The 24,396-nt window shown below is 37.7% G+C and overlaps 1 protein-coding gene across 27 annotated transcripts in view; it reads right to left on the bottom strand.

Annotated features, from left to right (window-relative positions):
• The window catches only part of Nrxn3 (neurexin 3), a 1,572,781-nt gene that overhangs the window by 31,904 nt on the left and 1,516,481 nt on the right, over window positions 1–24,396 (bottom strand). For 18 of the 27 annotated variants that reach the window (XM_026780462.1, XM_026780453.1, XM_026780474.1 and 15 more), the window contains one exon: window positions 21,770–21,857. In XM_026780462.1, coding sequence (XP_026636263.1) covers window positions 21,770–21,857 — 88 coding nt within the window. The remainder of the gene's footprint in view (window positions 1–21,769; window positions 21,858–24,396) is intronic. The other 9 variants (XM_013355697.2, XM_026780458.1, XM_026780478.1 and 6 more) reach the window with 1 other exon arrangement.

The raw sequence follows: 24,396 nt of genomic DNA, 5'->3' as shown, positions 1-24,396 counted from the left end.
ATATATTGATTGTTGTGTGAACAATATAAGAATTCATTTCTAACTTGACCTTGACAGTTACTGGTTCTTCACCACCTAAAAGATGCTATGCCACTCAACAAATCTAATGGTAATCAGTAGTGGTCTTACAAAATGTAGGCAGAATCAAAGGTAATATATACACTAATATAGATATATATTAATGATCAGGAAGTGATCATGCCTTAGCAGTGGCAAAGAGAAGCCCTGCTGTTTCCCCAGCTGACAGAGATTTTATAAATACCAATTCAGTACTGGGATGCTGTTGGAATGCTAAAAACACGATGAGGAAAACTTCAGCATAGGAATAGGCTTTCTAGAATAAATCCCTCGTTATTTTCTCTGTGGATAAAGAGCATTATTTCTTTATCAATATGATTATCATACATTGACTTGGTAGAGAGCATTTTTTTTAGAATTGATATAGAAGTAAGTATAAGTATCAATTTTTGTTGTAGGATGTTAGTAAATCAGAATATATAAAAATTAATTTCTTTGAGATCCTTAGTCACACTGGGAAATTCAAGTACTTGAAAATTACATAGTTGATACCATAACTGATAATGACTTGGTGGTTGGGATGTGATGGGGAGGGAGTACTGTGTTTTCCCTGGTGTATGGAATTGCATAGATAATACGTAGATCGATATTGGATCTCTATTCCTTTGTCTCTTTCAGTTCTCAGCACACTATGAAGAGGATTTCTACTTCTTTATAAAGTATACAAACAATTCACCAATAGGTTGAACACCATGTAAAAATGCTTGGAACTTTCATGTTCTTCTAAGTGATGTCTCCTATATTCTGATGAAAAATCTTCCCAGAGAAATAATGTATAATCATATGCCAAACTGAAAAGTATGATCTAATATTTGAGAATCTGGAAATAGCTTTGGTGATTCTTCCAGTCTAAGACAAAAAGTCCTATCATCTCCCATGCTATGGTAGGAATTGGTGTACATCTCCCATCCTTCCCCAAGCCCATTCCTTTCCCTGCTAGGGATAATGGTATATCAGAAGAGTCATTCTCATTTATGTGTATTCAAATATGCAAACAGACATAAAAGACATTTAGAAGTTTTTTTTTTTTTTTCATTCCTGGGACAAAACCTATGAGATTTTTGCAGACTCCTTTTCCAAGTTGATTGAATTTTTTTCCTGATGTTTCAAAATTTCTAGCACGATCAGCTACTTTCGTTTTTCTCTTTGCTCAGTTAATTCCCACTGATCTCCGATTATTCACCTCAAATATAATTTCCTCAGAGCTTTCCCCACTTCCACTCTCAGCCCCTGCCTCTGTCACCTGTCCCACCATGATATGCTTCACGGAGCCAACTGCTTATGCTTCACCGCATCCATCAAAGTTCATCATACACATTTATGTGACAATCACTTGATGAATTACATGACAGTTTTCACTCCTACCAGGATCATCCCCACTTCTATTTATCCTGGCATTCCCATGGTCTCTCTCCACTTATCCCACCATAAGTATTTTAGTAAGCACTTATTAAATGAAGATGTTCGTGGGAAATATTAAATTAGACAGAATATCTCCTGTCATCAGAACTCTGTCTTGTCACAGTTGTAGTCAACCCTACAAAGAAAAAGCTTCCAGTCTGTGCTTCAGGGGTTATCACATCAATCCACACTTTAATCTGTGACCATTTTCAGTGGGAAGAAAAGCAAAATAAGTCATTGAACTGGACAATTAAATGTAGAGCTATATTCATTAAGTAGAAACTGTACTTGAAAATTTGAATTTGGGGGATTTGTTGACAGCTCAGTTGGGAAAAATCTTGTTATACAAGCATATGATCTGGGTTCAGATCCACAGAGCTCATATAAAAAGCTGACTGCCGAAGTACATTGATGGAGGAAGGTCATTGGCTAATAAAGAAACTGCTTTGGCCCATTTGATAGGCCAGCCTCTAGGTGGGTAGAGTAAACAGAACAGAATGCTGAGAGGAAGAGGAAGTGAGCTCAGACTCCACAGCTCTCCTCTCTGGGGCAGACGCAGTGAAGCTCTGACCCAGGATGGACATAGGCTAGAATCTTCCCGGTAAGCGCACCTCGGTGCTACACACATTAATAGAAATGGGCCAGGCAGTGTTTAAATGAATACAGTTTGTGTGTTGTTATTTTGGGGCATAAGCTAGCCAGGTGGCCGGGAGCCAGGTGGCAGGAATGCAGCTCACAGCTCGCTCTACAGTACATGTCTGTAATTCCAGCACTGTGAGGTAGGAAAAGGAAGATCTGTTGGGTTTATTGACTAGCAAATCTAGTCAACTCATGGAGCTCTAGGCTCAGGGGAATGTGACTGAAGAAGACGTCCTCTGCCACCCTCTGTCCTCCATATGTACTCACCTACGTGAACACATACACAGATGATCTCAATTTTGACTAGTAGCAACATGCGGTACAGTATGCTCTAGCCATATTGTATGGCAGCAGTGAAAGACACTTGCCACTGTACAATGACCTGGTTTCTTATCATGTTTACAGGCAAGCTGTGTTAAACACATTCTCAAAAGACAACGTTTTAACCTAACCAAGGCTTGTTTGTTGTAAGTTGAGGATAATTTGTACATAGAACAGGTCAACAAAGCAAATGTAGAAAGTGATTAATCAAAAACCGTAAGTTCTAGATGTACTTTTTCCTAACCTTGAAGCTATTTGAAACATCCTCAAGCAAGGGAAGTATATGATGCCTTAGTTCTGAGTACAGATGATGTCTAGTCACACTATATTTCTCTGCAGAAATAGGCTTCATGTTCAGTTTTCCAGTTGGAATATACATGACTATAACATGGAGTTATTTTTACATCAAAGGAATAATATATGGAATTGGTTTATGACTAAAGAAAGATGTGCACATTGAGCCATCTCTTTAAAATTCTTAGTTGTTGTTATTACTAAGTTTTCCAAGGTCAGCATGACAGAAAAAAAAATCAGACCCAGGTTATTTGTATAACATAAAAAGTTATCTATCAACTATACCAGTTTGGGGCAAAATATCCAAGACAAAATATCATATGTTGGGAGCTAGAAAGGGCAATTTGAAATGGTTAATGAAATAATGAAAGCTAACCAATGTTAAGGTTTCTTAGTTCCATCTATCAAGTAGGTGTTGGGTGTCTGGGGGCTGAGAAGGACAGAAACATGCCGGAGATGGTTCTTTTTGTGTCAGTTTTGAATGGAGACTTCCTTCAAAGTGTATGCTCTTACTAGGTCCAATAAGGCAACGAACTCTCCTTAATGCATCTCTAAGGCTTCAGTAAGTGAAAACAGTGCAAACAGAAGAGGAAAGAATTGATATAAAAGGTGCCAGTAGGGTGAACCCTTTTATCAAGTTCAATAGCTACAAACCAGCCTTTTTTCAGGGCCCGACCTAGAGCGAATGGGAGGCAATTTGAAAATTGGAACTGCAGTAAAAATACACTAAAGGATTACTTCAGCAATCTGTGTGATAAAGGAAGCTACGTAATGGCATTTGGCAGTGGACCTAGGACAAATCTCTAAGTAAACAAATGAAATCAAGACAAGAGAAGGCCATTAAGGAGACTGCATGCAAATGAAAAGTGGAATTGGAATTTTTTAAAAAACTGACCACATATACAAATATTTGTCCTTCAGTTGTACCTCCTTGTTTTTGCAAGACATAGGTTATAGTAGTAGTAGTAATTCAGGTGCATTGTCAATGTATCATTTTAAAGTTTGGGAATATATAAATATATATGTGTGTGTGCATCTGTGTGTGTAATAGTGTGTATAAGTATATATAATGCGTGTGTGCATATATGTTGTCAAACAAGATTTTTTACATGTAGAAATCATGGTTTTAAAAACCTATTATATGTAAATTTTAAAAATAATTTTATATATGAAGGTACTCCCACAATTTGATGAATAGCTTCTAGTAAGTTGACACTGTAACAAAACCCATAAAAGCTATCCTAGAAGAAAACAGAAACCCAAGTCCTAGCAGCTCTCCCATCTTTTCAGCTTAAGTGTAGAAGTCACAAGTGGTCCTGATGTGTAGAAGGATCTCCTTTTCTCTTTTAAACAGCCCATTGTTTGAGAATATCTGCTCGAGGCATTACACTCGGCCCATTTGTCGCACCAGCTGTCTCTAAAACTATGTTCACAGTTGACACCCTTTTGGTGTCCTTCAGAATTGCTTTTGCTGAGGGCCTTTTCCCTATTTCTACCAGCTAAGGGTAAAGATATGAAACAACATCTGCCGGGAGATCTTCCAGCCTGGGGATGGAAAGCAGTCATGCTTCAGGCTGGAAGGAGGGAACTCACCATCTCCTAAAGGGTTGAAGAGACTGTTGCCTTATTATGGATCTTTGTGCTCTGTGGAACAGAGACGATCCCTCCATGACATTTCCCGGGCATCCTCTCAAGGGAGAGAGAAGAGGAGGAGAAAGAACTAGAGGGGAGTGCAATGAAAACTTGAATGTGTTGAATGTGTGTATGTGTGAAGTGTGTATACACATGTGTCCGTGTGTGCAGTCCATATATCTACCTTGAGTTTTGTTCCTCAGTAGTTACTCATCTTTCTTTTAAGAATATTTTTCATTGCTCTGGAGTTTATTGATTAGGCTGGCTGAGTAGTGGGCCTCAGGGATATACTTATCTTGCCTCCAAGGGCTGGGATTATAATGATATACCACCAGGACTGGTGTCTTCATATGATCTGTAGGGAATAAGCTATCTCCACATTGTCGAGAGTATATAGATTTTAATTACGGATTTTTAGGTGCCTTCTTTTATACATATATTATGTTTAACAAGTAGGTGCACAGACGGGGTGTGGGCTGGCATTGAGAATATAGAGAACACCCAGAGAATGGGCCAGAGAATAAGTCATATTCTTAAGTGTCTATTGAAGTCCACTCATACCCCACCTGTGTTTTCCTGTTTTCCAAGCACATACTTTTAATCTTTCTTGTAGTGGGTTCTTTACAGAATACCTTGTGCCCACTGCTGTGAGGTGACCACCTGGAGTATTCATGGACCATTTTTTACTTGATGAACAAGATCAACCATAGGGTACTTAGGCACGCCCAGCTACAATACATCTCTACATAGCAGCAGCATTATTACCTTTGGGTTCTTATGTAAGCTTCGCTCGTAAGGCATTACATCAGAATCTAACTTAAGGAAGTGAAGGACTTATTTTATTTATGTTTCTGATCTGGCAGAGCTTCTGTGCATAAGTATTTATGAGATTTTCCTTCTTACATTCCAAATAGAGTTTATATTAAAAATAATACATTTCTTTTATTTCCAATGACATATATAACAAATATTCTACATATATGCATTCTGGGGGGATCAGCAATGAAATAAAAATTACCCAATGGCCATCATATAGAGATGAACATTGTTAGGTTACTGGTGATATATATATATCCCATACCCAATTCAGGATTCGAAACAAACACACTGGAAACTTTATATGGTTTGTTATGAGGCTAAATGAAATGCCATATTTTCAATATTTAATAACTTTTATGAAGCCAAAGATTATTGTATAGATAATCCAAGAGACAGAAAGGGATAAAGATTGGATAATGTCTGTACAGACCGAGCAGTTGTTTTTGGTATAGCTCTCCCTTCTTACTAGATGTGGAGACCACACTATTTGACCTTGTCATGAACTAATATGGATGTTAGTTCAAATACAGACTAATTTAGCTCTCTAAAGAAGCTTTTCATACCCTGTAAACAAAACTTGAGATTTAGCATACAGACTGATTTTTATAGCCATGAATTATCTTTCCATGTGGTCTTAGGAGTTTCTACTTTTTGATTATACTTTTATTTCTACATCCATCTTGGCCTTTTCATAACATTTATACTAGAAGCTTTTGAAGCTTACCATTCTATTTCATGACCATTGATTTTCTTTTTCTTAACTTAAAAAGTCTTCTTAAGTTAAAATACAAAGTACTGCTGGGCGGTGTTGCTGCACACCTTTAATCCAAATAAATTGGGAGGCGGCGAGAAATGGATCTCTGAGAGTTCAAGATCAGCCTGGTCTACCAAGTGAGTACCAGGACAGACTCCAAAGCTACAGAGAAACCCTGTCTCAAAGAAACCTAAATAAATAAATAATGCAAATGTACCACCATTTAGGATAGTTGATTACTAGGACATCAGGCAAATAAATAGTATTTTCTTAAACAGCTCATAATAGAGATTTTATGTAGGTCTTCAGTCTTCAAAATCTATTTAATCTAGTGTGGCAACATAAAGAACATTAAAATCCACTTGTTTTCTTATTTTTGGATGCTTATTTACCTGTTTGCAGACTAACTTCACAGAAAAATAATCTGTGAGGCTAACAGAGTCACCAATGTTTATTTTTCTGGTTAAGAATGTGCTATAAATAATAACAAAATACTGCTGTTGTGAAAATAAATAGATTTTTTTGAGACAAGATTATGCTACGTTCCCTAGGTTAGCTTAGAATTTCATAGATTCTCCTGCCTCCATCTCTGATAGCTAAAAATATAGGCACACACCACATTATCAGGCTGAAAGACACTGATATGGCCATCAAATTTACAGGGTAAATGACAAAAATTGGACTTGTCTATAAGTTTGGTTTTATGGGTTGTCACTCTGTATTGCCCTTTCTTCTCTACTCTCACAATGTGCTGGTGGAAGCTTTGACACAGCCTGGTTCTTGTTTGTATTTGAGCTTAGGCATACTGACCCTGTTTAACTAACCATCTGTGTTCTGTGTAGGATGAAAAGATTCCGATCCTGAGGAAGTGTGACTAGAAAACCATTATCCAGTCTATCCCACAAGTGACTCCTGGCTCCACCAATTGCCTCAACAGTCACTTGTTACTTCTGAGTTTCCTTCGTGACCATTGGAGCTGAGGATGAGATCTTTGAGTGGGTCAACTGCATCTTTTCTTGGGTACCAAAGATGGCAGAAAAAAAGGAATTGTCCCATATTCTCTAAGTTATCTTTCTGATTCCATCTCAGTTTAGAGTAAAGCTACTTGGCGGGGTTTCCTTGTCACTGCTTGTTTGTTTATCAGGAAAATTACTTGGATTATGAATTTACAACATTACCAACTAGTTCAATGACCGTGAGCAAATCAATTTATGTTTGTATAGCCCAAGGTTGTTACTTATACAAAAATCATTGCAATAAACCCAAGATTATCAAGTTAAAAATTTTAAGTTATTGGTGGGCTTAACTTGATGCTCAGTACTGCTAATTGATGCCGTATCAGGAAATATTACAAAGAGTGAATCCAAATTTATGAAGGGTTAAAAGAAAGAGAGAAAGAAATAGTACTTTTGGAACCATTACTTGACCTTTTCTTCTTTGTTAGTTTTTGATCTTCAAAGTAAGGTAGCTTTTTTAAAAGAAGAGTAATAGTTTTACATGTTTAATTTATATGCTATTACTTGAAGGCACAATTTCTTTATTAGAGTTTACAGTTCTGTACATTACATGATTTGGTTGTTTTAGCCAATTCTTCAACACTTAGGTAAAATATTATTATAGAAACTATTTAAAGGAAGAATGATTTATTTTGGCTAATGGTTTAGGGCAGTGATTCTAAATTGTCTTAATGCTGTGGCCCTTTAATACTGCTCCTCATGTTGTGGTGACCCCCAACAATAATATTGCTTTCTTGCTACTTCATAGCTGCACTTTTGTTATTGCTGTGAAAACTGAGGCTATCTGAAATGTGAAATCTATGAAAGGTCATCAGACCCCCAATGGAGTTGCAGCCACCACATTGGGAACTGCTGATTTTGGGTGTTTCACTCCACGCTTGGCTCGATCTTTTGCTTTTAGGCAGCAGAGCAGAACTTGATGATAGGCAAAGCTGCTCACGTCTCGGCGGCCTGGGTGCACAGAGTGATTACAAAGGACTCAGACAAACCCACCCTCCAAAGGTGTACCTCCAATAAAATTCTTCCGCCCACTGAGCCCTATATTCTAATATGCCATTCATCTAGGTATACATTAATAGACTCATTCCTTGGTGAAGTTAGTACACCTCATAACCAATTACCTCACAGTAGCACAGTTTGTAGGGGACCAAGCCACAACATATGAGCATTCAAGGGGTATTTCATATTTAAACCACAATGTTGGTCTGCTTCATCAATTAGTCCTGAAGATGGAGTTTACCTCCTTGCCTTGCAGGAAAAGCTATCAGGAAACACAAATCAAATCAATCACTTGGTAAAATGCAAGATTATTACAAAGTATAATGGGAGACAAATGACTTATTTTGGTCATCACTCTCAAGCCACCAATGAAAACCATCCTACCCTGACAGGGTGCTGACTTCTTTTAATCTCCTTGATGTCAGAGACTTATTAAAACATGAATTCCAAATTAGTTGATTTCAAAATCCAACTTCCATACCTTTATCTCTCTCTCCTTTTCCCTCTCCCTCTTTTTCCTTTGGAACCTTATAACTTTAGACACAAAACCAAAGGAAAGGTGGTGCTAATGGATAAGGATCCTAATGTCATCTCTGATTTGACTCACTTCCAACGCCAATCTCACAATCTCTCTGGGGGCTCAGATGTGTTAGAAACAGGTGGTGTGGTTGAAAATGTTCACATATGGGTTTTTCATATTTCCTTCCCACTGCCACTGATCTCTAATTTTAAGGATGCTAAAGACACTGGGAATTATATTATAAAAGGATGGTTTTGAGCCTGGTATTTTTCTAATCTGCTCTTGACTAATCCGCTGTCAGGCGGTAGAAGGCATTATTCCCCTCGACACAGGGTTCCACTTTCAGTCCCACACTGTATAATACCTAACCTTGGACATCCAGAAGGCTACGATATAAATAAATGTTTTTGATGGCAAGGCAGCAAGAACTCCTGTCTATGTGCCCTCCTACTCATAACTGTCTGTGTTACTGAGACCGGTTTTTTTTTTCTCTTTCTCACTGTTTCCATAAAACATACAAAGATACAAATCAAAGCAGGCAGGAGAAGTTCTCAGAACCTTGCAAATATTGCATCTCAGTCATGTAGACATTTTCAGCTCAATAGCCATGATCAAAGGCCAAGGAAGAATTACCAGAAGGTGACACAGAGTGTGGGCGAAGTTCAGGAAGCTCCTGCAGAAGTCAGAAAGCAAGGGAAGAGTGGGGCTGGTATCCCTGCAGAGGCAGGAGATTCAAATCATGGCTCTACAAAAGGAAGAGTAACATTTGACGACCTTACGAATAATGGAATAATCCAGGAACCATTTTACAGACCTGAGATGATTGCATGTACAAAACAATGATAGCAACTGCCTTAAACATGACCTTCTAATGTCTAAGATTATCTTGTGAATTCTCATGCGTTCAGTGGAAAACTTAACACGTGTCTTTATGAATTCAATAGAAAGGGCACAATGTCTTATATAGTTTCAAAAACGTATTAAAACGATTAATGTTTGAACATGTTATCGATTTGGATAGTTTATGGGAAGTCACACGTTATTAAACTAATTCAACAAGAAGCAGAATAATTTAAATATATCAGGAATCAAGGCATAGGCCAAGAAAATTTTTTCTCCCTAAGTGTCACACACTTCAGTTCTTGTACACTGAGTTCTTTCTCCCTGAAAAGAGATCTTCATGATGAAAACAAACCCTGCAGATTCTCTTAACCCATCACATTTTTCTGGATGCAGGTTGGCAATGTGGTCATAGCCTCCTGTGTACTGTCTATGGCTGGTTTTAAATTGTTAAAGAGATTGAGCCTATTAGTTTTTAGAGATCATGTGAGCCACCCCCTCCCCACAAAAACTGGAATATTCACTCTTTGACTCTTTCTAGGTAAAGTCTGTTTCATGGTGACAGTCTTCTCAGGGTGACTGATCGAATAAATCTGAACATTTGAGAAAATAGCACAACAGTTCTCATTATATTTTGGTAAAGTAGGAAGGAAGATGAACTGCCTGATTTTAGAGCTGTCAAGAGTGCTTGGGAATCAGAAAGATTCTAAGGTAAAGACTGCAACCTCTCAGGTACCATGCTTACTATTTCTTTTCTGAGTTCTATCACCTAAAACAGTGTTTTAAAGGGCATAAACATTTGTGCAATTAAAAATATATACTTTATATATTTATACTTATGTTTACTAAACCTTGTGCTAAGAACTACCCTTCATAGACTCCTAACATCAGTCAGAACTGGTATCTATCTTCTCAGTTTTCAACAAGACCAAAAAATGGGTAATAAGCTAAAAACTCCAGGGCACAGGTTATCATGTACGAGACATCAGAGAAAGGATCTTCACATAATTCTCTTATTAATCCCGATACTTGAATTATTTTGCCACATATATACCAAGGGATTTATGTATATGGGCATGGGCATGTGCATGCATGCACACACGTGTTTGTATGTGTGTGTGTGTGTGTGTGTGTGTGTGTGTGTGTGTGTGTGTATACATGTGGAGGCCAGAAGTCAATTTCTGGTGTCTTCACTGAACACTTACTATATTAGTTTTTGAGTTTCTTACTACACCTGGAGCTCACTTATTTGGCTCAACTGGATGGGCAGGAAGCCCTACATTTCATTTGTTTCTGCCTCCCCTGCACTGAAATTACAGGAGGATGCTGCTGCTCCCAATATCTTATGTACATAGAAGGGATTTGAACTTAGGTCCTCATGCTTTCACCCAAGTACTTTACTTATTGAGCCATCTCTATACCGCAGGGCGGCTTACTTTATCTATTGTTATTTGGAAAACAAAACATAATTGAACAACGGCATAACCTATGACGCCCTAGGATACATCATAATTAACCCATTGGTCCTTATTTCCTGATCATGTAATATACTTATTACCTACTTTCAGTGTTCTCTGGAAGGCAGCTACTTCGCAGGTAGTGGTTAATGTGCATGAGACAGCACAGACCAGTGCCCAGTGTGTAGGCTCTAGAGATAGTTGCTATGGGTTTGATTTCTACTTTTTCTACTTACTGTGTAACCTTGGCCATTTGTTCATTTTGTTTAGCCTTAACTTTGTCCACCTGGAGATGGTAATAATCATGTATCTTTCTGAAATTGCTGTGAGGACTGAGAATTTAAAATATAAATCATCTAAGACTGCACTAAAGCCTCACGGCAACAGTAAGTACTAAACGAATAACTCATTGAGTAAAAGATCAAAACTGTAGGAGTAGCACAACTGTAGCGGAGAGCCTTGACATCCCTTCAAGGGACGTTTCTTGGCTGTCACTGAAAGTTGACCACAGGCCAACTGAATCTCATATCAAATTAAGGCAACATTTTGTACTCTCAGAAACCCAATCAGAGAATCTATCTTGTCAAATTAGAAGAACTAATAAGGCCCAATGCTTTCTTTTTTTAATTCCCAGGTCTCTCACACCCGTTTGGAAAGCAATGCCTAACTATCTAACCATAAATGCTCTTTCTACAAGCTGCGGACCTTTTCCGCAATCCAATGATCTTGATACGGCTTTGAGTGTTAATAAGCTAGTTTACTCTATGAGAAGATGTGGAAGCAAAGGGCATTGGCATATTTCATGGCTCGGATGATTAATTAACCTGCACTGACAGCTGTAACTAAAGAAAATTCATTATACTTTAAAAGTTACAAAATCTCAATTGGGTTACGGAATTGTATTGTGGATTATGATCACATGCTAAGAAGAGTATCTCCTACAGACTTTTGAAACAGGAGAAATAAAATTTGAAAGCCTAAGAAATATCCTGTCTGTAGTCAGCACAAGGGGACTATTGGGCAATCCGCTTTTGATTATGTTGTGTGTACAGTCTCAAATGTCAACATACATGTGCACATGTATGCACACGTGGAAGCCAGAGAACAACTTTTGGTGTCATTCTACCTACAGTAGGCGTTATCTAATGTTTTGATGCAGGGTCTCTGATAGGTTTAGGGCTTGCTGATTAATCTAGGCGAGTTAGCCAGTAATTTAATGGGATCAGCCTGTCTCTCCCCCCGCCAGCATCATCACCTTGGCCAGACTTTTTTTTAATGACCTCTCTCAAGGTTCCCAGGCTCCCAGTTTACTTAGGAGATCTTGTCTTTTTCTACTTCCAATGTACATTAGATCTATGTAATGACATAGTATCATGAGCACCATTGCCCAATTCTGAGTTTAATGCTGGTTGCTTAAATTCAGCCATTTTTGAAATATGATATATGATATAAACTTAGAAACTAAACTCATATTCTTGTGCTTTCGAGACAGGCATTGTACTGTCTCCCCAGTCCTCACAACTAACTTTTGAAGATTCAAAATCAGTCAAAACAGACATCCTCATGAAGACATGGGCATAATTTTTGGGGTGTTTCTCTTCAAGATACAAGAAGCTGTTTTGTTTTACTACCTTTATTTTGCTATCGTTACCATCACAGTGTACCTACCTCTTTTTTTTGTTTTTTTTTTTTGTATGTATACGACTAAGGTAAGGACTTCCTTGAGGCAACAGGGAAGCGGTACTCACACTAAGCTATACAAATCATCACACAAAAATTCTTCACAAATTCAAATTAGACTCTTAGCCCTGACACTTAAGAGCAGGTATGTGACCTTGGCAAAGGCAAACATCAGTTCTGACTTTCTCAAGTATAATGTGACCACAATGATTCCTATTATCATAATAACTTAAAATGAGGTTTAAGTAGAATACTCAGCCATACATTCCGACAGTGGGAAGGTGTTATTCTAAAGCCAGCTTATGAGAGCTGACTGCTCCATTTTTAAAAACCTTTGAAAGATTGTCATTAAGTTATAGCCAATCCTCAAAGTTACAACAGACAAATTTAAATTTAACAGATTTAAATATGGCATTAAAGACAATAAAAAGTTAAAACCTAGAAACACTATATTGGGCTCTGTGGGAGTGTATGCGCATGTGCACTGATAATTTCTTGTGTGTGGCTATGTGGCTGTGCAAATGCGGTGGTGTATGAGAATGATGGCAGAGGACTTGGTTCTCTCCTTCTCCTATGTGGATCCCAGGGGCTGAGTTCAGGCAGACAGTCTTGATAGAGAGACTACTGAGTCATTTTGCTACCCCAGTTTTAAAACACGGGCAGCAAACAGTTGTACTTGGCATGTAATCAATTATGTTCCCTCCTCTCCCTCCATCCCCCCTTGTTTTCTTCCTTTCTACTTTTTTAAAGATTTATTTATTTATTTATTGGCATGTAATCAATTATGTTCCCTCCTCTCCCTCCATCCCCCCTTGTTTTCTTCCTTTCTACTTTTTTTTTAAAGATTTATTTATTTATTTATTTATTTATTTATTTATTTATTTATTTATTTTGTACACAGTGTTCTGCCTCCATGTATGCCCGCATGCCAGAAGAGGGCACCAGATCTCATTACAGATGGTTGTGAGCCACCATGTGGTTGCTGGGAATTGAACTCAGGACCTCTGGGAGAGCAGTCGGTGCTCTTAACCTCTGAGCCATCCTTTGTACTTTTATCTTTCCCTCCCTCTATCTTCTACATTCTCTGTCTCCCTCCCATCTTTCATCTGCGATTTCTGTTTAGCTTCTCAGAGGCTATTCAAATTGTTTTCTGTTCTATTAAACTTAGAAAAAAATAATTAGTTTTTTTTAATCTGTCAGTATCATCTCATCATAAACCACATGGCTTCATTTATTTTTTTTTCTTCTTCAGACCCAAACCAGTCTTTTCATTGTATGACAATGTTTCATCGAAACCAACAGCTACTACCCATTTTATACGGATATGACATTCCTTCATTCAATCCTTAAGAGAAAAGAAATGATGTTTTTCACATAATGCAATTTCATGCTGCCCACATCAAAGCTTAAATCTTTTGAAGTAATGCTTCAAGTTGCCTGGAAAGACATAGAGCATTGTTCAGCCACTGCACAGTGAACAGGGCACTTTCTACTACATCTGTCTCAAGGAATATAGACTGTCCTCAGAAATGGAGCTATTGTACCTGTCATATTGTTTAAAATGGTAAAATAAAGGATTTGGGGCCACGTCAAGATGTTGGCTCTTTAATGCTTCCGTGAATTAAAAAAATAAGATAAAAATAATTATTTGATTTAGAAAGTTCAAAAGATAATCTTACCTCATAATATACATGGGAGAACCAGTAAGCCGAAAGAGCTTGGCTTCCCTCATCTGTAGACCTCTTGTTGAACATATTTTTAATTTATGATAAAGTATATAAACAAAACATGTTTTAGGATAGAATACATGTAGATTTCCACAAATGCCTCACCAAGTTAGGGGCAGGCTCTGCTCTGTGCAGCAGAAATGAGGATGCTCTTTCTTAGCATTCCCCAAAACAATCTTCTCTTTTGTCTGCCTCTGAAGAGAAGGTTCTAATTAGAAGGTGGATGACCTATGGAAAAAACTCTTGGGAAATTAGCACTTCCTTCAAGACCTATAAGCAATAAGCCAATTTAATCAAGTCAAAGAAAGCAACAAGGGTTTCTTATTGTTGTTTGAACATTTATAGTGGTTTCCCACTGTAAGTTTCCGTTTTCTGCTTTTAGTCGAGAAAAATGCAACTTATGTCTTTGAGGTGCAAACCAAACTATCCATACAATTCAAATGAAACTCGGTTTTGCTTCTTTGTGAAGTTCTTTAGGGGTGAGGTTAGCAGTAGAGACAACAGAGGAGTGAGAACTATAGGCAGAGGGCTTCAAATCACATATTACAAACAGAGAACAGAATCACAGAACGACACCTTGACAGTAGACTTGTAGACAAGATGGCCAGACAAAAGACACATGCTTGACTGCTATGCCAAGGAAAGAAGATACCAGAAACAAAACCATACAGAGATGCTGGCAGAGCAGCTCTTAAGGCTGCAGGGGCCCCATAGAAATAAACACAAAAATGAGAACCCATGACGTTGCAACTGCAAAGGAAAGTTATCCCAACTGAGACATGGAACTCGCTGGGTTAGCTGGGATGTGATACTTGGATGAAACACAAGATGGTATCATAACAGCTCATGCACTGGTGATGGAGGCCACAGTTAGTCGAGTACTACAGAACTGCCACAGCATGCCACACGATGATCGCCGGCTTGCCCAGAAATAAAAGATAAAACACATATCCTGCGTCTGCAATAAAATTCTTTTTATGCCATCTGAAATTTGTGAGAAGGGAAATGTTTTTGTTTATAATTTCTGCATGGGTTTCTTTTTAGTTTTCATCCCTGGCTCCTTGTGTGTCTTTTTAATCAAAGCTTCAATAATGGGAATAGTGAAGGCAGGTGGTCTGTGCAGATATAGGGAGAAATTAAAACGGGGAACGAGGGAAATCAAAAGGGAACTATGGATAGAAGGAGAGAAAGAAAACATAATATTTCATTCTTTGGTACACAACTTTCTTGGATTTTGTTGAGAGTTGCTTTGCTTTTAGAAAAATACTGGAGGGATGTACTGAAGGGGGAGTCAACCCAGGGATGGCAAGAAAAGATTTTGTTGCCTTTTTGGTTTTGATATCTAAATATTTCTCAGTATTTACAAATAATGATTGCAATGCTTATAATTACTCATAAAATTATAGCAATGAGTTAAAAATAGCCATAATGGTCAAAATGCTAAATATGAATTAAAACAAAATAAATTGAACCACCAAAAATTCATGCGGCACAAGATGAGGTGAAACGACAGAAAATGTTTTTTGAAATATACAAGATACATATCTATCTATATGTATACACGGGGATGTGTATATATGGATAGATACATCTGTATAATATTTTTCTTTCCACCCTTCCCAAGGATAACTGAATAATGAAATTACCATTATAATTAGGATGAAGAAAACCAAAGCTAAATAAAAATTAGCATGCTTGGTTTATCAAGTTAAAACCGTACCATGCATGTCTATGTTGGCTGATGCAGGTTAAAAGTGATGGCGTGAATTTCTGTGTAACCACATGACTGATGGCAGGGTCAGTTAATCTCCATTTACATTAGCCTGACATCATTTAGACTATGATTACATATACATGGAATAACAAGCACTTTGGTATAAACACACGGCATTAATAAATATACATGCACTATGTGCATGTACTTATTGTTTATGGGAGAAAAATAATACAGAACGTAAACCGAATGAAAGGAAACCCACGAAACTTTTCCTTTAGAACCAAACCCTTCATTTTGTAAATTATACATCTGAAAGAGGATTTGCTTAATGATTCCAGCAAGCTCTTTCCTTAGCTTCCACTTGCACGGTGGCATTTGAAATCAGGAAGTTCTTGATTTGGGCATGAAATTCTCTCTTTATCATGGGTACCTATATCCTGACTTTCAGATATGCACCGGTTCTTGAACATCTTGCAGAAATATACCTCAAATTAAAGTTTAGCATTGAGTAGCACAGTGATGATTAATGTTAAGTTCTATGTCTCCAAGCTAAGCTATGAGTGGGTGCTCCTGGGAGTGAATTCAGTGAGAGCTGGAGGGGTGTACACAATTCATAGTGTCAGAGAACTCGCCCCCAAATGTGGATAATATCCTCAGCATTTCTGCTCATTGCCCACACGGTTTCTTGGCTTCCCTTCTTTGGTTTCTTTTAGTCTCCTCGTTCCCATGTTTGTCTTTACTAATAAACTGTGAACTCCTGGGTGGTATCTGGTGTCAGCCTTGTTTTCTCAGCACCTTTTCTGGTGTCTACACAGAATCATGAAAATATTACATATATAAATGATTTGTCAACCTTTAAATAGAATTACACTCACTGATTTTATGTTTATATTGACATCTTCAACACTCCCTAAACTCTTAAGTAATAGAGTTAAATTCACATGCAGTTTTAATGTGCAGTTTGCGTTATAAAATATATTTATGGGATGGAATCCATAATAGAAATCAATGCACAGATGATATTTATGTGTTTTATCTAAGAGTTATTGCTTACTTATCATTCAGCAATCAATTTCTATCTCTTTATTTTGTTAAATTTGTATTCTTCAAACTTGCAAAAATTATAAAATTAATTTTTATTAAAAAGATTATAGCTATTACATTTAAAGCTCAATGACCAACATATTTATGCTTTTATCCTCCATTGGGACTGGATGCTATTGTTCTTCATATTTTGTTAGGAATGGTCTTAACCTTTCAGTTATATTTTCTCTTATGTTCCAGGAAATAAAACCTCTAATGATGTGTAGAGTTTGGAACAACTGAGTATCAGGCTTTCTAATTATAAATACTTCACAGAGGTATTTCAAACCATATAAGATGAAGACCCTTAACTTAAGCCAGTCAGAAAGGGTAACTATAGTAGGCTCTTGGTGTTATGCTAAGCTTCATCTTCATTTAATCTGGTTTGAGTTTGACCTGGGTTGAAAAGGAGAGTTGAGGAAACTAAGCCACGAACTACAAACCCAGAGATGTTAGATTGGAGGAGCAAAAGACAGTTGAGATTCAGTTTGGGAACAGAAGTCTGTCACCTTGCACCATCATCCATTTCAATGTTCTCCTCAGTCTATACTCTGGGAAAGGAGTTTCTGAGAGACCAATGGATGGATGCATGGTTGGATGTTTCCTCTCAGCCTCCTGGCCTCTGGTGGAAGTGTCAAATGGGGGTTGATCAGGTGATGTTTAACAAAAGCAAAGGTGAAGAAATCAGTTAATAGATAATGAGAGAAACAAACGTCTTGATAACGGCAGAGGGATCAAGCCAAGGAGATCTCTCGTCTGATGTTGTGTCTGTTATTTTGAGGAGCAACAGTGAAGAAAGAAAGGGAAGAGTTGGAAAGCCAATTTCATGAAATTCTGAGTGTCAGAACCCACGCTCAGATTTTTATTACAAATAAATATTCATTAAAGGTCTTAATTGCTTTTTGACTCGCATGATCCATGAAGGCTCTCATCTCCTTGTAATGATTTGACTCCTGCGCTCCTTGCCTCAACACAACTGTAGTCCTGGAGAATGGGGTTTGTGGGCAAAGTCAGAAATAGCAAAAAAATAAATACTGACCTTTGCAGACAATATATCAGCATTTACACCTTAGGGTTTAAAATCCTGACTCTCACATTTAGGCAGATGACAATTATTAAAATTTTTTCTGTAATTTTTTTGGGAAGGGGGTCAGGACGGGGTTTCTTTGTGTAGCCCTAGCTGTCCTGAAACTTGCTCTGTAGACAAGGCTGGCCTTGAATTCAAAGAGATCTGCCTTTCTCTGCCTTGCATGCTGGGATGAAAGGAATTTACCTCACTCTAATATTTTAGTTTTCAAATGCTCAGTTTTGAGTATTTGAAATTCTGAAAATTGCAATCATAACATGGCTCAAGAAAGGACTTAATTCTCAAGGCAGGGAGTTCAGGGATGAGACTGTCCGGGAAAATAGAAATAAATCTTTTGAAATGTAGAACTTGTTATGCTGATACTATTTTTTTTCAAAGTCATGAAATAAAAAAAAATCAACACAGTTTTTCTTTTAACTACTTAAGTGGAGGTAAAGTTTTAGAACTAGTGAAAGAATTCTTCAGCTTTAATTTAAGGTTATTACATATATTGAAAGTAAACCTAATTCATTCAAAAACTTCAATGGGGCTTTTCAATTTATATTATTTTTTCTAGTGGTATAGGATATATTGTACTTATTCTTAAAAAAAAACATTTCCATTGAATTTGCAATCTTAAAATATTGTCGATCTAGTTCCAAAACCTTATAAGTCGTATTTAAACATTTTATGACTAAATTATACCAAGCTACAGTGGCCAAATGCCAAGGTGGGTTCAGAATATGAAAAGAATTGTGTAAATCTCACTTCAAACTGCAAGCATAAAAATCCCTTTCAAATTAGAAGAATCCCTGTATTTGAAACTTGAAGCCGTCATGAAATTCAGTTAGTAAATTATGTTTTAAACTGCACAAATGTTTAAAATCTGAGAGTCTCGAATGGATCTAAAGAAACCAGAGAATGATCTTTACAAATCTTTGAAATAAAGGAGGTAGAAAATAATAACCCTGTTATAAAGGATGAGAAGAAAAGGGCTTGATAAGGATGAGAAAGCTAGTGCTGGGCAGTGTACTTCTATCAAGTTTTGGGCCTGAGAAAAGGAAAAATTTTAGAAACTGAGGTGGTAAACTGGTGTGTCTAAACTCAGAGTTTTTATTTCAGTGTCCACGGAGAATTGCAGGTGATGTGATGCTAATGTCACCGTTATGAACTGTTGTACAAGGAGTGGATGATTTCTCCCTTTGAATTTCAAATCCAGCCCTAGAAACTGGTAGTCCTTATGATTTTAATTTCCATTGTCTTTGAAAGTGAGAAATCTCTGGATCTCATTCTCAGGCAGTACACAAGAAGGACTGAGACCTCAAAGCATGTAGCTCCATCAGCTCAATTACCTCTTCTGTCCCTGGGTCACTAGAAACAACTATTTTTATTGTATACAAAATATGCCTCTGACATATTCCTTTGCATAGCCACGTCACTCACCAGCAATTAGAAATAAAATTAGAAGGAAGAAATGTTTATCCTTCAAACATGGTGAGCCACATTATTATTCAGGCTCAGGAATAGCTTCTACTAAGCAGCTCACTTAGCTCTTACAGAGACAGAACTCTGTCCTTTATTTTATTAGTGTATCTTTGCCATATTCTCTTGAAGATTACAATAATTTAAAAATCTTATATAACCTCCTGGATCCATATTATTCAAACTATGTTGTCAATGAATTTCCTTCCTCTGGATTGAAATCAAACAAAACATGTAGGTGATCACGAAAAAGCAAGCAAACTCAGTTTGGGGACATTCAAATTGGGCTGTTAAAATTCAACATCAAAAGACAGTAACTATTATCAGCCTGATGATCTATGGGCCTCATAGTTTTGAGACAGGAAAAGTCCTTTACCTTGGAGCTATGGAGATCAAGGGAGCTATGGAGATGATTTTTGAGAGGGCATAATTAGGGGGGGGGACTGAAAAATAATTCAAAATGGCCCTGCTTTTGTATTTAATGAGTTAAAATGAAGAGATTTAATAAATATTGAACTGGAGGCGGTTATCACCACTTAGAAATAGAGAAGAGTAGAGAGAGAATAATCAGATGATCCTAATTAAAGTCTAGATATCTTATACTAATCATCAGAAAACATTCTAATTGGGTATATACTGTACATATATTAAGTTCTTAGCACCTAACAAACACCAAAATATACAGGTGCCCTCTAACAAACGTGTGGTACTGCATTAGACTGGAGAACTGGTGTATGTAGCAAGGCTTATTGCTCTATTTAAAACAGCTCACTTTGGAACAGAACTAGACCAGAAAGGACTGGAGGATAGTGATGCATCATGTTGTGCCTAAGTGGTCAGGATTATTGAGTGAGTAAATTAAATAAATAGATTCATTTTTAAGTAAAACCTTAGTGCTCAAATTTATTTCCAAATCACTTGAAGAAAATCTGATGAACAAGGTCACATTAACGTTCCTTCCATAGAGCTAAAGTCCCTAAAGAACAGATCGTATTATAGAATGGTAAGGTCAAATTATGGCTGTATACCTTTAAGATACTAAGGGCAGAAGGCCACAGAACTTCCTGAATCCAGAGCCACTTGCAAGAAACCAAGCAGTCAGCATTTACCAAAGTCAGAACTGTTCTTAATTATTTTGGGGTAAGAAATTGACGTTTTAAATCTTTTGATATATTACTTTTCTCAGTAATTGTAAATTTCTCTACAATTGAAAAGAGAAAACATATAATGGCTTGTTTTTTTTTTTAAAGAAAAGTCAAAAAAATAAGGCAACCCAAGGATCAAATGGAAAATTTTATCTATTTCTTTTAGCCTCTGTAGAAATAAGATGAGGCTTTTCCTTTTATTAAACATACACAGAAATTCGATGATATCTGTTCTCTATTATATACACATAAATGTTTAACTTACAGTAGATCTAAAAACAGATAACTTGGGAAAGTTGAGAGGAGAGAATCGGGGATGTCAGTTACCTGCTGGACACTCTATCATATATAGTTCACTATACAGGAATACCAGAGAATAGCAAAATGTATCTGCGTCCAAATGGGGAACCACACTGAGACTCCCATGCCAAAGTCAGATTAACTTCAGCGGTCGATACATTTTGAAGCATCTCAGCTGTTGACATGGCATAGTTTGGTACTAATTTTGTGTTTCTTATACTCTATCACTTCACGAGTTCTCTAGACATTTAATGAACAAAATTAGTATAAATGTAATACCATGTTAACTGCTGTTAAAAATCTCATGGAAAATAATTTGGGTTACTTATTTATTTATGCCACTCATAATCAAAACAAGTCTTGTGACTCCATATGATACCCAAAAGCTTTTGGCCTCCATTCTAGGTTTATGGTTTAAAACCAAAAATGCTCATTCAAATGTAAGCTGTAGATGCTCTTTGCCCCTGTCAATCTCATAGCTGCCATTGACAACTGAATATTTGTAGTAGTGATTCCAGTGCATAACCTGAGCAGGCAGCTGTGCGAAGTTAGGATACATACTGTATATTTTTCTAAGTATCAGAGACTTAAATTTCCCTAAGCTTAATTGCTCTTTCCATGGGATTTGATGCTTTTGCTGGTAAATTCATATTTATATATGTATGCAGATACATATATAGATATAGGAAATACATATACATTAACACACAGTACTATAGATAAAGCACATGTATAATCACATATATGTATGTATCGGGTTTTTGCAAATGAAAAAAGAAGCAAGCATAACAAGACTGACCTGACCTACCTGTACTCGGTTCACACTCGACAAAGTCTTCGTCATCACTTGAACATTCAGCAGATGAAACAAGGTCATCTGATGTTGGCTATTGATGTTAACAGAGCAGGGAGGGACGGAGGGAAGAGAGAAAACAGAGGCAGGTAAGGAAACTGGTAGGTAAGTACATTACATCTCTTCTATTGCTCCCCCCATCGCTTCAGGTTTTCCCTGGTGAGGATTGTCTGTATGGGTCTCCTACAAAGGTGCAGCTACTTTGAGGCTGCAGAGATTCAAGGCTGTCCACTTTGATTTCTGGCTGAGGAGGAAGAAGGAAAGGAATTGCTTAGAATGGCATTGGAAGGGCCCAGCCAACAGTACACTCTCCGTGCTTTGAGAGGGATTAAGTTCATATGGCACATGGTTTCATGTGCGCTGTTGGGGGGCTGCGGATCTATAGGCAGTATAATTAATGAACACTATGGGATGCTATTCATTCAGTACAGCATAATAGCTTCTCTGGCTTGCAGCGGTTCCTCCTCATAATTGCTGCAATTAGCTGAATTAGTAACGTGGATCAGCAGAGTGATACTGCACAAGCTCCTGGACATGGGTAAGGCTCTTGCTGAACAGAGCAGAACAAATTCCCACCATAACACTAGTTCAACATAAATCCGTTTATTTTTTTAACCATGCAAAAACTTCCCAGTGCTATGGAAATTGTTAGACGAAAACCACAGGACTGTGAACATTGGCAGTAAAGTGGACCCTTGGCACACAGTAGGTGAGAATAAGTAATTTTCATAACACAAATTATAAGTGTTACAAATACTAGTGAAAGACTAATGAAGGATTAAATGACTTATACACTAAACCCCAAACAGATTTTGGTTATTATATATAGAAATACCCGGTGGATTGTAGGTTTTTAATAAATGCCCATTTCTTTTCTTAATGTCAGTAACATTAACTGAGTTGCTGATTTTATTATTCCCAACCCATTGAAGTCTGGATCCATATTCAAGAAGAAAAGGTCATAAAGAAATGTTTTCTTTGCCTTTTGAATAAGTATTATAAGCCAGTTGCTAGTTGCTATGACTGATGTGTACGCATTCTTTTCTTTTTCCTTGGAGACAGGGTTTTTCTGTGTAGCTTTGGAGTCTATCCTGGAACGTACTCTACAGACCAGGCTGGCCTGAACACACAGAGATCCACCTGCCCCTGCCTCGTGAGCACTGGGATTAAAGGCGTGCACCACCCATTCCTAGCTAGACCACAACTGCCCTACCCTTCCACTGAGACATACAAGAGATGTAATTTCTCAGCTGATTTGCTGAGAGACACACATCTTGTCAGAAACAAAGTGATGATTTCTAAGACACATTACCACTATATTTGTGGCATATCACAGCCTTTCTATGCCCTGTCTTCTAGAGAAGATAGGTTGAGCTGTGATCCCCTCATACTTTAGGACTGGACTTCATTTGAATATTAAGTCTTAATGAAATCATTAGGATGGCCCCCAATACAGTTGGATCAGTGTCTCTCTGAAGAGAAGAAATTGGGGCACAAATAGAGAAAGGGAGGAGTCTACGTAGAAATTCAGAACAGAGGTGAGCATCTCCATGTCAGGGAGAGAGTTCACGAGGGGAGCTACTTTGCTGACATTGTGGCTTCAGACTGCCAGCCTTCAAAATTTTGCGGGAATATGTTTCTATGGTTTGAGCCCCCCCAGTCTATGGTACTTTGTTACCATAGCAGACATGCACACATGACAATTCCGATTTCCAAAGTGTACCCTCTTTTTAAGTACTCCTATCAAATGAAGAATGACCAGAAATAGAATAAAAGAACAACGGTGGAAAGAACACATCAGGTAATCCATCTCGCTTTCCAACACTACAGATCCCTCTTCTAGCACTGAGAGGAGCAGACTCTATCCGTGCTCCGTCTGAAAGTTAGAAGATGAGCAATTTGAGAAGAGCCCCTCCATAAGTCTGTACTACTAAACTAGCCTGTGCCCGCAGCTGTATCCAGGTGAACTATTCCTTGTGCCAGAAAAATTATACTCCCTTAATACATGTTCCTCAAAGCGCTAATGTAATTCTACTTCCCACTACTTAGGGAAGGGGGTTGATGAGGGGTTACGTGTAAACAGACAGAGCAATTAGCTGAAGCCAGGGTGGAATGCTTCACGAGCACAGCTGGATAGAGACTCAGGACTGATATGCAGAGAGTAATAAAACTATGGACTTCTGCCTCAACAATTCAGCGCCCTCCCTTCGAGTACATGCTGTGTGTGGTGCATGTTTTCATAACTACAATTATCTTCCACAAATATCTTCCTTATGACACTGAGGACACTCAAAACTCACGTGAAGAAATAGATACCTGGACTATCAAGACACCGGGCTGTTAAGCCCTTACTGTCTGTTCTAGTCAGGCTTCATATGAAGTGGTTAACATGCAAAACTCTTTTAGGACTCACAAGAATCAAGGGAACTGACGTTTGTGGTGACATCTGCTGTTTCCACCCACCGTCCACATCCCTCAGACAATAATGCTACGGTAGGAGATGTTTCTACTTGCACACTTATCTGGGAATATTCACCAAGGTTCCTTCCATGTTGCTCAGTTTTTTTTTTTTT

Source organism: Microtus ochrogaster, chromosome 1 (genome assembly GCF_000317375.1).
Source record: "Microtus ochrogaster isolate Prairie Vole_2 chromosome 1, MicOch1.0, whole genome shotgun sequence".
Taxonomy (NCBI): Eukaryota; Metazoa; Chordata; class Mammalia; order Rodentia; family Cricetidae; genus Microtus; species Microtus ochrogaster.
The sequence above is the reverse complement of the archived record's forward strand: the minus strand, read 5'-3'. Positions and strand labels throughout refer to the sequence as shown.